The sequence below is a fragment of the Medicago truncatula genome, chromosome 5 (genome assembly GCF_003473485.1).
Source record: "Medicago truncatula cultivar Jemalong A17 chromosome 5, MtrunA17r5.0-ANR, whole genome shotgun sequence".
In the NCBI taxonomy this organism is placed as follows: domain Eukaryota; kingdom Viridiplantae; phylum Streptophyta; class Magnoliopsida; order Fabales; family Fabaceae; genus Medicago; species Medicago truncatula.
In genome coordinates, this window is record NC_053046.1 from 23091335 (window position 1) to 23109166 (window position 17832).

Sequence of the window (17832 nt, forward strand, 5' to 3'; positions counted from 1 at the left end):
CCCAAGCTTTTGGATTCTCTTGTGTCTTCAATATTCTCTCCAAATCAGTCACCCTCACAGAAGCAGAATAATTTCCATTCAACCCTAATTCTATCCTCAATCTCTTAATTGCTTCCACAGAGCAGAGATCAATGTTAATCTGCTTCCCCGCCATTGGAAGCTCATAGACCCGATGTACATCTTCCTCTTTCAATGGAAGTACCTCGGTCTTGCTTAATGCTATCCACATGTTCTCTTTGTCAAAGTTTTTAACTATCCAATCCACAAAGAAAGTGTGGACTCTGTTCTAGTTGCAGATATGAACCATTCCCCCAAAGCCACTTTCATTCAATACGTTAATGATCTCCTCCTTTCTTTGTTTGCCATTTACTGAATTCATAAGATCATATACCTTAGGTATACTCATCTTATGCCTCAGTCTTTGCTTTGCATTTTCCTCATCTGAACTTCCTTCATTCTTTTCTTTACTTTTAGCCTCTTCTTTCCGCTCCTCCTCCAATTGTTCTTCATTCCTTGTTTCTTTTTTTTACTCATCTTTATGTGCTGTTTTTTTTCTTTGCCCTTAGCCTCTTTTGTTTTTTGCTTCTTATTTTTATCACCATCAGTGACATTCCTTTCCTCCTCTTCCATTTGTGTTAGTCCAATACTGAATGATGGCAATGACTCTAGCTCTTTAGTTTTTTTCACCTGCATGAGCAAATAAAACCATTAAATACATCTAATGGTTTTGGAGTACAACTCACCAAAACCATTTCCACAACACAATGGTTTTGGCATAGTTTTGAGAGTTTAACAAAGTGCTAACAAAGTGCATTATGGCTTCAATGTGAATCTAACTCGAATTAGCAGGCAGAAAAAACATGACATTACAAATCTAAGATATACGTAAGCTACATTTACATCTAATGCAAGTTTAATATTGTAATTTTGTCTTGTTTCTTTTTCTACCAAGTATTTGATGCTTAAGTAGTCAAGTACTTTACTCCCTTGTGTAGGTTTCAAGATTCAAAATGAAAATCATTAACTTCCCAACAACCAAAACAATTCTCAATATTTGACCCTTGGTAGTATTATTTTGAACCTTGCTTTAACTGTCATCTCACTATTAAAAACATTAAGTGTTACCTATAACATGACTGCTAGCAAAGACAATAGCCAATTTCAATTGTGACCAGTAGCACACCAAGAACTTGAATACATATTAGAGCACAAAAAATCAGACTTATACTTTTAACCCGAATCAACACATAAACAGATGTTTTAACATAAAATCATTTCTGCTGTAGAAATGTCCTCATTAACTTTACTAGTTCTTCTTTCAGAGGAGAGCTAAGCATGCATCTATTTATGCTTTGAGATTATGTCCTCATTAACTTTATTGGTTAATATTAAAATAACAATTTGACATAGAAACATAATACCCAAACACACATAAGTTTATTGGTTACATAGAAGTGGATAATATTCATAAGAAATCCTAGCTAGTGCCCTTAAACTTAGCCTTAAGCTTCTTGATCTGTGAAACATGTAACACCCCGTTTTCCCAATATACAAATTTCTTAAACATTTATCAGAGTAAAAACCATAAACGGGATATCACATAGAAACGTAATCCAAAAACAGTTAAATAATAATTTAACTTCCACATAATATCTTAACATAGCAGCGGAATATTAGTTCAGAAGTCATAAATCAATTTGGCACGCAGGCCCCAACAAAGTATCTCAAAAGAGTTAATCAAAACAGAAATTATCATAGCAGTTCACGTAAAAGAATGAAGCATGTTATAGCATATAACCCCATCCCGTTACGTATCAGAGCGACCTAGACGACACAGAGAAGGCAAGGCCACTCACGACGACAACTGCACACTAAGCACGATCACCTGCAAGTTACCCATACGAAGGGCAACATTTTCAAGCAGAAGGGGTTAGATTTCATAATCAAATAACATTAATCAATGTAATTGCGAATCATAAGTTAACATCACAATCATTCCTTAAATAACATTGCATAATTGCTAAACAGTTATAACATAATCATATATCCAATTATCATGAACAACATAACATATTCGATAACCACTTATCACATAATCACGTAATCATTCATTATTAACAAGACATCTTAATCATGACAATGCGACAATGCTCTTAGACTCCTTATATGCATGTGGTACCAATCGTCATCATAAGTATTAATATACTTTAATCGTGCGGAGGACAAAGCTCCTATAAAACGTGCGGAGGACAAAGCTCCTAATATTCGTGGTGAGGACTAAGCTCAATGAGATGCTATGCATGGACACTTATGAACAAAACATCGTAATCAACATATCATCATGCATCCAATAATTTGGAGCTAACTTCATCATATACTTATGCACTTAGTTAAATAACGGAAGCAGCATAAACAGGTCACATAAACGAGATGATATTATTATATCAATAGCACATAAATTGCATCATTATCAAGCTTTCATATCTTGCATTAATATACAATACATTAGTTCATGTCCAATTAATATCAACATAACTTAAACAACTCTACAGACTGCATTAAACGTCATCACTAGGTCTTATTACTAGTTAGGGGTTCACTCTAGATCAACACGTGCGACACAGATCGCACAAACATAAAAGCAACTGCATCCTGGCTGTGCTCGCGAGGCGAGAGTTCTTACTCGCCATGGCGAGTACCACTCATCTCCCAAACTAGTGTTGTTCTGGGTTCAATCTGATCCTACATTCATTCCTAATCAATACTAGGTATGTTCAGGCACTCTAAGGCATCCAAGGTCCAACTAAAAAGGTCGAAACACAAAATATGACATGCTCTCTGCCTAAGCTCGCGAGGCGAGGAAGGGTTGCTCGCCATGGCGAGTTGCACCAAACAACTCGCGAGGCGAAGGGAAAGGGCTCGCGTGGCGAACGATGAAGTTCATCACTCGCGAGGCGAGGATCATCCCTCGCCGTGGCGAGCGATGAACAGAAGCACGGGCAGACTACGGGTTTTCTCGAAAATCCATCAAACAACATGGTTCAAAGCCTAATTTTGATTCCATAATCCATCCTAAACATGTTCTAAGGTTAAAGGACGGTTTCTACGTCAATCTAATCAAGTTTTACCGTTTGATTATCAATTTTTAGGGTTTTGACCTAATTTCCAAACTTTTCTAAATCAATCCTAACTTTGTCATTTAATCATCAGAATTACAACAATCAACGTTATTGAATTATTAGTCTCACCCTTACCTTGTTTGAAGAAAATCGCAGCACTCTTCCTTGGTTTCTCTAGACTTGGCTTTTTCTCCCTTTTTCTCCAAAACAGTCGTACGTACAATGTTTTTCTAAAACTAGGTTTAACCTTTATATACCTCTTCTTAATTACTTATCTTATCTCACTTTCTCCCCCAAAACTATCTAAAATATCAAAACAGCCCTCAACTAAATATTTTATATTATTTTCAAATCTTTATTTTATTTAACAATAAAATAATTCTCATATCCTTATCAAATCTTCCAAAACTCATAACTCATCACGTCATCGATCAAATCATCATAAATCATCAAGACATACCAAAATCATGCATATATTATATAATTATAATATAATCACCTAAACTCGATTAAATAAATGATTAAACGAAAGTGGGCGTTACAAAACATCAAGAAGAGTAGTCTTTGCAATTATAGAAGTAGGTAACTTGTTTCCAAACAGTAAAGAATCAAGAAACTGAAAGCTAGGCTTTGAGCTACTATAAGTAGCAAAAGCAATAGCTTCTCCAGCACGAGAGTTAACTACAAAATGCAATAGTCCTTTTGGAAAAACCATAATATCAGTAGGCTTAAAATCTTTTTTTTTTTTTTCTGATTTTGTTAAAATAAAAGTGCACGTGCAACATGATGAAAGAAAGAAAAAAGTTATGTCAACCTAGAACTTCTTTCTTTTCTTTTTCCCTTAGAACTTATGAGTCTACCTACATAATGGTTATTTTTCCTTAGACATGCCTAAAATGACAGTGGTTCTGTATATTTAGATTTACCCAAACTCCAGGACACTTATTGAAAGTTGTATGATACCTAAAATTTACAACTGAGAAAAATCAATGTATCGCATAAAACTGTCACTTCTAGAACCTAATTTGATATGCAGTGAAAAGAAAAACATTCAACCAATAGAGTTAACAAATCTCAATGGTTGAAGGAAGTTATAACAGCTCTTATTCATATATTTTTTCTTTACCAGCCCGAGAACTCTGACCCCTAAAGGCTCTGAGTTTGATTCAACATGTACATATACATCGGTGGTTGTTTGATCGAGATAGGTCTAACTTCAAATCTAAGCACATAAACCATTTCTCAAGCAAAATGGTTTTGGGATAAAAAAATTGGGTGAATGTCATACTAGAATCTATAATGGAAATGTTGACGATTTTAAACCGAATCTACGAGATGCCTAAGCTATATTTTATACCTAATCTATGAGAATAGAGTCAAATAGAACTTATGAAACCATTTCAAAACCTATAATCAATCAACATTTCCAAATGTGTTCTAAACCTATAATCAATTTCAATTTCCATTTTAAAAACCTATAAAAACCAACAAACCACACATTTTAATTGATACCTAAGCACAAATCGAAATTAAAATGTCAACTTAGGGTTACACAGATGCAATTACTTTCCAAATTAAACAAAAATCATTTCCAACTAACAGAAACACTTTCGAAACTCATTGTAATTACTTGAAAGCACAGGATAAGTTCAAATCTGTTTTGTTTTCATCATTTGATGTTTGTTGAGTTTCAATAGTGATAATGATGTTTAAGCACGGTGATGATGATGAAAATGCTTGCGTGAAGGATGGTGAATGACGGTTACGGTTACGGTGACGGTTATGGCGAAGGATGAAAATGTGAAGGATGATGATGATGTTGACGAAAAACGACGGTGGTGATGATGATTGTGATGATGGTGAAAATGCAACTGATCGGCGACGACGAGGTTGTGAGCAACTGAACGGCGACGGCGACGGTGAGCGTTTCGTTTGGTTTTGTTTTGTTTTGGTTTTCGTCGGTGAATGACGGTGACGGAAGATTGATGGTGACGGTGACGGTGTTGTTGATTTGGTGAACGACGATGTTGTTGATGGTGAACGACGGTGACGAAAGATTGATGGTGAACGACGGTGGTGGGAGTTTGTTACAGGTGAAGTTTGGTTTTGTGTTGTTGTTACACGTTTTGTTTTGTGTTGTTGATGGTGAACACGTTCTGGGGTGTAGAAAGCAAATTTGTTGGGCTAAATTTTAATGGGCTGGACTTATGCAGGACTTATGCATGGTGCATAAGTTATGGCTTATGCATGATAACCACACCCGGTCACACGAAAGAGGTCATGGCTTTTTTTTTTCTTTCTTTCACGTAATATTAGGTTGATCATTCACATACGGATTGAGAATTAGTTTTATCATACAACAAACATTCATGTCTTTAAACAAAACAAAACAAAAAGACAAATATATATTCACTTGACCTTATAAATTAAACTCATTCGTTGAAACAAAAACAACTCAAACCCCTCTAAAAACACAATACCTCAGTATTCATCGTAAATAAATTATCGTTACAATTTACAAAAGCAGGCTTCGAGAGTTATGCCAAAAGAATTCACACCCACTCCCTATTTACCAAACCACACACGACGGACCACTACACATTCCTTTTAAATCAATTCTCGCAAAATACCAACATCTCGTACTAAAATCTATACAATCATATGGATATAAAAAACACTGAATAAAAGAATTTAGTTAGAAAATAAGAAAATAATCTAATTGATAATAAATAATTAAGACTAGCCTCTTCAACACTAACCGGTTATAATGATTTGATAGCAAGTTCAGCTAAAGTTTCAGTCAAATAATTACAACCAACCGGAGTTCAAGAGGCCAGTCTTAAATACTTGTTGCCAATTGGATAATTTATTTATTCACTAACTTATGTTTATTGTTTTTTACATCCATATGATTGTCTAAATTTTAGGACAAAATCGTGGTATATACAAAAATCGTTTGTGAGAATTGGTTCAAAAGGAATGAATTTAGTTGCCATTTACATCTATAAATCTGGTGAGGGTCACAAGCCTGTATCCACTTCACAAGTGGAGATGGAAAAGTTCAAGTAGAGCTAGTAGCAATATAAATCAGAGTAAGTCATTTTGAACCACTCAATTTCTACATTATACATATCTTTTGATGTAAACCTGTAATACTATTAGAAATAATAGTATATGATACATTGCAACATAGTTGTTTGATTCATGTAAACCTTCTTTTGTGGGAGAAGCACTTGATCCCTCTTAGAAGTGATAGACCATAGAAATTTAATGTAGACAACATATACATATTATATAAATATTTAATGATTTTCTCATTTTCAATGTTTAAGAATTAATCATCTGAAAATTACTTTCTCATTTTCTTTAGTGGGATTTTCTCATTTTCTACGACGGACATTAGAAAATTCAAATAGTATAACCAAACAATCATTTAATTATTTATCTCTCATATGATTCCACATTTGATTCTTTATAATATTCATAGTAGAGAAAATTATTTCAAATGAAAGCATAAAAGTTTGACTAGTTAAACTATAAAGGATAGAGGATATATTGCAGTTTTGAATATTTTAAACTAAACTTTGAGGCAAGTATAGCCCTGAAATAAGGTTAGGGTAAGGCGGGGATTATTGTGTGAAAGTGGATTAGGTAGAGAATATCACCTACGAGTTTTGTATGATTGAATATTATGTGGGACCAATTGTTGTTGCTAGGTGAATACTCTCCCTTTATCACTTTGAATACTCTAATATGTAGATGTAGGAGTCATTTATTTCAAATGAATTGGTTGTATTTGTTGGAAATTTAGCTCTTAATATAAACAATTTCATAAACCATATTCAACAATTTATGAATCAATAGCGGAAGCAAATAAAACATTGAACATAATTATGATCGAATCTACGACATGTTTGATTTATCAAGGATATTAAGAATTAGGCTATTAGGAATATCTGGATAAAGCTTTCAAGGCAGTCCTCTCATCAACAACGATAACCAAAGAGAGGAGATGATCTGAAACACACAATAGAGTTAGCGGCGGCTGATTTGGTTCTTCCTCAACCGGTACCTTTATGCCTCAAGTTCTCTTCAGATGGGGAGAAGAGAGAGTTTGCCGTGTACGGTGTATTGGGGACCATAGCCTCTTTTATATTGGATGGTCATTAGGGTTTCCCATTATTCCGTTAATGGGCCATCCGGACATCCACTCATGTTGAGTCCATATCAACTAATTAAATAATTAATTATCCAAAATAGAAATCTAATTAGCCTTATTACTTAATTTGATCACTAATCAATTAAGGCTCTAATAAATAACTAATATAATTATTATTACGATATTTGCCCACATAATGATATTGGAATATTATTAAATAATAAAATATTCCAACAATCTCCCACTTGGGCTACATATCTTAATAATTATACCAGAATTCTTTAGGCGCGCGTCCGAATGTTATTTATCTTTAGATTTCAACCGTACAATCTGGTCCACCTCATACATTAATAATGGGACCACCGCGGCTGTCGTCACTGGCGTATAACGTGACGGAACCCCGACGACCACCATATCAATGCACTTGTTGACATAGATCGACATGGATGAGTGGCATGGATATTTCATGTAATGTAATCTCTAAATCATGTCTATTTCCAACTGATCCAACAAAAACTTTAGTGAGATCAAACTGAAGTTTGCAAATTCAATATTTGCACAAAAATGATACAGAAATGGTTATAATAAACATAACCTCATGAACTTTATTTCTGCAGAAAATCATAACATAAAGTCTATATCATTACCAAAACAAAAGTGTAGAACATAAAGTAAAAGAGACTCCCACTAATCCAAGACATTCTTAATGACAACAATCATATGAAAGACCTTATGTGCATGTCTTTGATTATCAGATCAGCTAGCATAAAGTTTGTCTCTACTTGTTCTATCATTCAACAACAATAATGTCTAAGGCAATAAACTTTATTAATGTTGTTGAATAACTATATGACTAAATTATGTCACTATATATATCTTAAGTGGTCTTTCATTACCTTTTACTATATGCAACCAAGTGACATAAATACTTATAGTCATTTCTTGAGTTAGAATGTGTATTATCTACTTACATCCAAAAGTCATAGTCTGACACACTAATGATCTCCAAATTGTCAGATTTCTGATGTGAGCGCATAAGCTCTCTTGTTCTCTTTAATAATCCTTATGGTTGCCTTTTCAACAATTCAAACTTTAAATTGCTCAAGTATCTGCCAAACAATCTTATTATATACGCTATTTCCAAATGTGTATAATAAAATCATACATAAAAAAAAAATCCTATAGGCAAAATGTAGGAAATTACATAAATTTCTGAATTCATAAATTTTCTAATGGACAATATTCGAGACTGAAAAGTCTCTCTCGGTGATTGAAGTCACCTCATAATTTATTAACTTTAATGTCAATTTATTTTCAACTTCATAGATATAAATCTTTTGTGATACCCGAAGGATACCTTGAGAGTAATCTCTAAGTATCTAAAACTTGATAAAAGAAGTGTCCCCAAGATCTTTCATCGCTAAACTTTCAATAGAGATTTTCTTGGTTTAACATAACAGACATATATCGTAGTTGACTAAATAAAATAAAATTGACACATTAAAACTCAAAATATAAATTTACTCCCACTGAGCTTACTAAATTCATAATTCTCCATAATATTATCTCAAAACCAAACGAGACAATTACTTTATGAGAATTTGCTGTAACACTAAAGAGACAAATTTCTTAACTTACAAGTGGATTTCATGACTTTGCAAACTATCTACTTTGTATCAATTGACACAAAAGTTTTATTCAGATGCACCATATTGTATCGTTAATGTCACCATTAAGAAACACTATATTGAAATCCATCTTATGCAGCTCCAAAATTATAATCAGTAAACTAGTATCATGACTGTCCTAATAGAGTCTTTCATTTAAACTAAATAGAATTTCTCTTTTCAGTCAATTCTTAATGACACTAGAAGCCATATTTCTTGAGGGTGTTGAGTTTGATCTATATGAATTAGTTTCTTAACTTGATTGAGAGAAAGAACAATAATGTCCTCACGAGGATCCAAATATACTATAATAATAGTAACTATATGAATTAGTTTAGAACTAATTCTTCCTCATTCAATTTTGTTCTAAAACCATATCTCTCCCCCAAACTCAATATCCTCGAGAAAGCTTAACAATTTATGTCTCAAAAAATTTCTTAATTGGTGGGACGAAAAACTTATAGTATTCAAAACATTAAACAATATAGAATGTCACAAGTCATAACTGAATTGACTCTAATAATTGAACTTAAAAGACACATTGAATCATCATTTGAAAATAGAACTCAAAATATCTTGACTTATTCAAAGAAAAAATAAAAATAAATAAAATTCAAACGATGATTCACCAAATTGTCTTTTAAATACAAAAAAAAAAAAAAAAAACTAATAACGACAATCTAAAATTGGTTCAAAAAATGAATAAAGCAATCTTTATCGACTTTGTCCATTCTAAATTGATATATCTTTCAACATAATTGGACATAAGTCAGTCAAGACTACCTTTCTTTATTTGCCCTTATCTTTTGAGGTATTTTCTGAATGAGCACTATTTTATTTTCTCTTGCTTCAGCTTTTCTTTATTTGCACACTTTATGAATTAATCCTTCAAAAGATCATTCTAACTATAACAGTTATAAACTTAATTGTGCAAATAGAATACTAAATGCTGAATTATTTATTTCTTTATTTATTTATTTTTGAACAAGTCACCTGATAGTCAAAATTATAGTGTCTCAACAAGATTAAATATTTACATAATGTGCTCCTAATATTTTCTTTGCCTAATAATCTTAATAGAATACTCACTCTCCAATGAGAGCTTGTCTTTCTCTGTATTGCTTCAAAAACACCTTAGTTTAAGCAAAGGAAATATGACAAAAGAAATTTGTCATCTTAAACAACACCTCTAATATATACAATATTTTAGCTTAATGATCACACGTGACCTACTGAATTTGGTGTATACTCACTAGTCAAACTTGATTCTCACATTAGGTGAATTTGTGAGAGAATGTGAGTTTCACCACCCTTATCTAAGGTCTACATCCAATAACAATATTAATATTATTCTTTAATTCCTAAAAGAACTTTTAAGAGTTAAAATTTAACTCAAATTAACAGATACATAAACTATATTAGTTTAAAGAGAATAAGAGAAGCAAAAGTACTCACCAAAATACCTAGTGCACCATCAATATCAAGTCTTCAAACATTAATATCAATTGTTAGTGGTAGTTTACAACAATGATCAAACAATGACAATTTACTTTGACAAAGAATAAATTCTTATAATTGTCGTATGTTTATCGTAATATATGTGAATGTAAACTCTTAAATAATTAAATAAGTTTACACTAACACAACATCAACACACATGTCAGTAAAATATTAAAGAAACATGCTTCTTTATTTGTAAATAAAAGACCTTAACAAGATACCAAGCGCACCATTAAAACACAATCTTTGGATTGCTAAGAATTAACTGCAAGCGGTACTCTCAATGTAATGATCAAATATTGGTGATAAGTCCTGTCAAATAATAGTCACCTTTGGGCATCCTATTATCCACATGGATAATTACGTTATAATCACCACATATTTACCATCACAGGTATGTAACTATCCGGCCAAGTTGTGTCTTCCTTGGGGCCGACAACAACTCGCATAAATGATTACACACTATCTTTTGTAACTTCAATTAAGTCGAATCTACGCAACAGAGGTTACTTGGGCAACATTATTATTTCAACCGACTCAACCGCAGTTACTAGATAATTTTAATATATATTAAATGAGGTGATAAGTCCTGTCAAATAATAGTCACATACAGGTATCCTATTATTCACATGGAAAATTACTTTATAATCACCACACATTTAATATCACACGCATGCAACTATTCGGCCAAGTTGTGCCTTCCTTAGGGCCGACGACAACTCGCATGAATAATTCCATACTACGTCTTTTGTAAGTTCAATTGAATCAAATCTACACAACAGAGGTTACTTTGGCAACATGTTGTTTCAACCAAAACAACCGCAGTTACTAGACAATTTACAGTAAATTAACTGGGAATGGTCTTAAATTTACAAGGCACTACTGACATAATGTAGGCTGAATTAGTCCATTATGTTGCTAAGTAACCATAAGGTCACTCAACAACCCTTAAGTGTGAAGACAAATTCACGAATTTGAAAGAAGATGAAAGTCATAAATCACACCAATGTGTGTATGACACTACTTTAAGTGTGAAGACAAACTCACAAATTTAAAAGAAGATGCAAACAAATTACACCAATGTGTGTATGACAATACATTTACATATATCGCATAAATGCAACAACAAACATAGCATGAAATATATTCAAAATGCATGATAAGACAAAATATTATTGTAGAAAACTTAATAACAATAAAGTCTAACATCATAATATTTTGAGATTGCAACAAATATATCACAAATATATTTTAATCTTTATGTGCCTAGTTCTCTCAAAATAAATTTTATGTACAAAATCATCGTGAATCAAAAAACTCATTTCAAATGGAAATTAAGCTGCAAGATATGATAATGATATTTGAAAATCATGTCAAATCAAATTCAAATACTTATTTGTTAACAACACATTTATATTTGCTATACTAAAAAATATATAACAATACAAAAATACTGTATAAATAAGTCAAAACTAAATATTTGATTTGAAAAGATTAAAGATTCAACCAAATCATATTCATATCAAAATCCTTAATTCCAAAATTTCTGAAACTTAAAACAGATTTAACTATGTCAAATGCGAAAAGTTCATTTGACCAGTTCTTCGCAACTTGCATCATTGAAGAATTTTTATTTTTATTTATTTATTTTTTTTAAATATAGGCTTACAAGTGTGATCGGTTACCAAAATGGTGAACTCTGTTATAAATTTCATGCCAATCATATATTCTTATCTAAAATAACAAGTTAGCAAGACATCCACATGTGTTATTTTATTTGCCAAGCATGCGCAAGCTAACAAAGTAATATAATCTGGATCCAAAATATACATAATCCAAAGACTAGAATCGATGCAGACTATAAATCAATTTCCAATTCAAATAATATGAAGGCAAATACGTATTATAACCTAATTAATACCCTTTATATATTTGTTTAAAGCAATTCATAAAAAGTAATTTTAAACACAAAATATTTGGAAATCAAATTAAGAGTTTCTAACCAAACTTCAACAAAGAAAAATTACCAAAGCTGCATAGCATATGGATCCATAATATATGTTACCGCAAAAGTATACAGCATAATGGTAACAAAAGTTATATTCTTCTTTCAAAAAAATGGTAACAAAAGTTACTGGATCATCGCATCATCATAGATAAAAAAAAAATAAAAAAATAAATGGTTACGGCATGTCGGCACCGAATCAAACAAAAGATAAACCCGCAAATAAAAAACATGATAAGAAAAGGGTTTGAATCGGAGAAACTAAATCGACATATGAATATTATTCAATCAAAATTTTCAATCAACCTAATAAATCAAACATGAAGTGGCTCTGATACCACTTGTTGGAAATTTAGCTCTTAATATAAACAATTTCATAAACCATGTTCAACAATTTATGAATCAATAGCGGAAGCAAACAAAACATTGAACATGATTATGACTGAATCTACAACATGTTTGATTTATCAAGGATATTAAGAATTAGGCTATTAGGAATACCTGGATAAAGCTTTCAAGGCAGCCCTCTTATCAACAACGATAACCAAAGAGAGGAGATGATCTGAAACACACAATAGAGTTAGCGGCGGCTGATTTGGTTCTTCCTCAACCGGTACCTTTATGCCTCAAGTTCTCTTCAGATGGGGAGAAGAGAGAGTTTGCCGTGTACGGTGTATTGGGGACCATAACCTCTTTTATATTGGATGGTCATTAGTGTTTCTCATTATTCCGTTAATGGGCCATCCGGACATCCACTCATGTTGAGTCCATATCAACTAATTAAATAATTAATTATCCAAAATAGAAATCTAATTAGCCTTATTACTTAATTTGATCACTAATCAATTAAGGCTTTAAATTGATAAATAACTAATATAATTATTATTACGATATTTGCCCACATAATGATATTGGAATATTATTAAATAATAAAATATTCCAACAGTATTCAGTCAAAAAATGTTACAATTAGAAAATCATTTAATGATTGTTTGGTTATCACTAAATCATTTAATCATTTAGTGAAAATCATTTAATGTAGGTGATTTTCACTTTCCATGATCAGTTCATCTTATAATTTTGTTTTAGTGAAGTTTACGTTATCCTATCTTATTCAGAGAGTAATTACCCTCTTATGATATCAACCAATCAAAATGTAATATACATATGTAACATTAAATGTCAAATAAATGAGTAGATTTTTTCTAAAAATAAAAGAGTTAATCTTAATTTTTTTTTAGGAGAGTTAATCTTATTCATAAGGTAACTTTTAATACTTTTAATTTTTATTTAATTATATTAAGGTGTTCAATCTTATTTAATTTACACTACAAGACTTATAACAAATAAAATTTTACATCAAATTTTTTTCATCTGGATGTCCTTAAATTCATCACTTACATTCATAAAATTTCTTCCATTCTAAAACCCCTAACGTGAGAACAAAAACATATCCTTCATTCAAATTTCTTCTTCTTTATTCTTTTAGATTGATCAATTCCTGTTTCTTTTTCATTCTTCTTCCCATTTTGATTGTTCAATTTTGTCGTTCCAAACTGCCGCAATTTTCAATTATAGTGAGAATTGTCGTTGTTTCTAGAACCGCGTCAGGCATCGTGACTTTTTTTATTTATTTAAGCAGCCAACCTAATAAAATCCGCTAACACATATAGACCTGCCTCACTATTAGCCAAAACCTTTAAGTCCAAACAAAAGAACAAAGTCTCACCATTTCAGCGGCAACACCTGCTAGCAGTCCTCAAAGTACAACAAATGATTTACTCAATTGTTATAATTAACTACCTCACAACCAAGAAAAATCAAATCAAAAAGAAAAATTAAATCGCCATACTTGACGTGGTACTGGAAATAACGACAATTCTCACGATATTTGGAATCAAACAAACGACGACGATTCTCATGAAAATAAAAAAATGCGGCAGTTTGGAACGGTAAAATTGAACAATCAAAATGGGAAGAAGAAATTTTATGAATGTAACTAATAAATTTAAGAACATTCAGATGAAAGAAATTTGATGTGAAATCTTAATTGTTTTAAGCTAGTCATGTAGTGTAAATTAATTAAGATTGAACACCTAAATATAATTAAGTCAAGATTACATTAGGGGTCATTTATCTTATTTATTTGTAACACTTTGATCCTTTATCTTTATTTTTTTCCGTTTAAGTCCTTTACATATACATCTTTTTTCTCATTTTTTTATTAAAAAATACATAATTTTATTTTTAAAAATATATTTTTATTAAAAATGAAAAAAAAATCAGAAATATGATGAAGATGTCCATCATTTTCATCTTCTTTAAATAAATAAAAAATTCTACTAAAATATATCTCCAAATATCGTGAATTAATGTTATATTCACCTCAAATCTTCTTTTAAACACAAAATTCAAAACCTTAACTTCACAAATGTTGCAAGGCGGATGGTCGAGGCTTAGTCACCGGCGGAAGTGTTAGGCTTTACGAAAATTAAGATTGTTCTGGAAACAACAAAATTGATGTGCAAAGCTGCTCTCAATTTTGGGGTTATTTTTATGTCGTGTTTGAATATTGAGTTAGAAAAAAATAATAATAATAATAATATACGGTGTGACAATTTATATAACTAATTCTTTTTTATTTTTTTTTTGTGATGAAACTAAATCTCTTTCTCCATAGGGTTTTGATTTTTGTGTTTAAAAGAAGATTTGAGGTGAACATAACATTAATTCATGATATTTGGAGATATATTTGTGTAGAAATTTTTTTGATTCAATGAAGATGATGAACATCTTCATCATAATTCTGGATTTTTTTATTTTTAATAAAAATATATATTAAAAAATAAAATTATGTATTTTTTTTAATAAAAAAAGGAGAAAAAGGATGTATATGTGCTTTTATGAGAGATAAAAGACCTAAACGGAAAAAAATAAAGATAAAAGACCAAAGTGTTATAAATAAATAAGATAAAAGACCTCTAATGTAATCATGTCTATAATTTAATGAAAATTAAAAGTATTAAAAATTACCTTATGATTAAAATTGATTTTTTTTTTTAGAAAAAATTGACTCATTTATGACATTTAATGTTGTCAATGTATATTACATTTTGATTGATTGATATCATGAAGGGGTAAATACCCTCTAAACAAGAGAGGGTAATCTAGAAAAAACCTTTTTTACAAATTTATTCATTTCTTAAGAATTCGTTGAATTATTCTTAATATACACATCATGATCTCAAAAAGTTAACAAAAAAAATGATTTTTTGCTTAATGTATCATAGATGAAACATTCATAGTGTAACCTTTAATTTAGCTTATGTATGTTTTCAGTAGAATTCTGTGTGATTTTATTATTCTCTACATATTGATTTCACTAATTCTATGAAAACATGTATGAATGTTCAAGGGACAAGGATATATTACATGTACGATTTATATTTCAATTTAGTTTCTAAGTTGATCCATTGAAAGAGGCAAAAACTAGATCCTTATTTATGAACAAATGTTCAATGCTGCTAAAGCTTTATTCCAGCGGTTATGAGATCTTCTTCAACCATTCAATTGATGCAAAGATACAACAAGATAGAAAATATAAACTGAACTAGGGAGAAGGAAGAGGCGTGTGAACTTGGACAAAAGAAAAATGAATCTTGAAATATGCCAACATGAATTTCGAATTAGAAATTGATACTAAAAAAATTCAATTCAAGCAAAGAATCTAATGGTCAAACCCTAGTGTTTGTTGAACATTAAACATTGATACTAAGAACATTAAACATGTAAGTATTCAGTTCTCGAAGTGAAATCTCCAACGGTATCATTTCAACTTCGATGAAATTCATTGTCAATTATATAGTGGAAAGTACCAAAGAAAAATGTATCACCTACCTCAGCATACTGTTCTTTAACAGGGCCGGTCCATAGCCCGTCGAGGCTGGGCGACGACACCGGGCCTCTAAATTTTTGGGGCCCAAAATATTTTTTTTTTTATATGTAAGACACGAAAATAATGATTATATATCTATTAAAAGCAAATTAATTCTATCTATGCAGTTTGTTTTAGTGGCGTGGCCACTTTTTGTTGAGTGTGAGGTCATGTGTTCAAACCCACCAAAGTGTGATTTTTAATATTAATTTTTTTTAAATAACTTATTTATTTTTTTAGGGCCCAGATTAACCGGGCCTATGAATTTATTAAGACGGCCCTGTTCTTTAATATTGTGTTTCAACTATTCTCCTCGAGGTCTCAGCTTCGATTCTCCAAAAACTTCGCTCACCACCACCATATTATTTGAAGCAGTTGCGAATAGATCAACGGAGGAGGAAGCCTTTTAATCTTTACTTTTTCAGTTAACATGTAGTAGTTGATTAGGAAAATTGTACCACAAAACGTTGTTCTTCCTTTATTGAATAAAATTACATACGAAGATTTTTAGAATTGACACTATAAACAGTAAGAACATTAAGGGTGTGTTTGGTTTGCAAAACAGCAAGTACTGGACAGAACAGTACAAGATAGAATAGTACAACACAAGGCAGAACAGCACATGACAAATTTTTTATGACATTGAGTAATTTTTTGTTTTATAGGATTTTTATGGGACAAAAAACTATTTTGGTATTTTAGACAACTTGTACGTGGGACAAAAAGTTGTGCTGTGGTTTGGTGAGGGACAAAAATATGAGTTTTTGTCCTGTCCCTTGCCTCCAATTTGTCCTGTACCTGAAACAGTTTTACAAATCAAACACTGAAAACTAAAGTTGTTCTATCCTGTCCTTCATTTTTTAGCAAATCAAACGCACCCTAAACATGTAAGTATTCAGTTCTCGAAGTGAAATCTCCAAAAGTATCATTTCAACTTCGATGAAATTCATTGTCAATTATACAGTGGAAAGTACAAAAGAAAAATGTATCACCTACCTCAGCACATTGTTCTTTAATATTGTGTTTCAACTTTTCTCCTCGAGGTCTCAGCTTCGATTCTCCAAAAACTTTGCTCACCACCACCATATTATTTGAAGTAGTTGCGAATAGATCAACGGAGGAGCAAGCCTTTTAATCTTTACTTTTTCAGTTAAATGATCAATTGGTGCATTAGAAATCGACGTCGTGTTAACATTCTTATTCAAATTTAATTCTTGTTTACCCATTCAAGAGATTCGACCCGATATCCTCCCATAATATTCTTTTTGTTGTGACCAATCATCATGCAATTGTTTAACAATCCGGCTCAAAGTAAATTGTGGACCGTCATAATATTCCTAAGGACTTAAAGACCTCCAAAAGGGCTTCCTAGACCTCTCAAGAAGGCCTCAACACCCTTGAAAAGAGCCAAGAGGCCCAAAGGCGCGCTCTACCCATAGCGCCGTCAT

General features: G+C 31.6%; 1 protein-coding gene across 1 annotated transcript in view; it reads right to left on the reverse strand.

Annotated features, from left to right (window-relative positions):
- Positions 1-414: 414 nt before the first annotated feature.
- LOC120580653 (uncharacterized) overlaps positions 415-17832 on the reverse strand; it is a 50050-nt gene continuing 32632 nt past the window's right edge. The window contains exon 4 of the mRNA XM_039834688.1: positions 415-687. Coding sequence (XP_039690622.1) covers positions 415-687 — 273 coding nt within the window. The remainder of the gene's footprint in view (positions 688-17832) is intronic.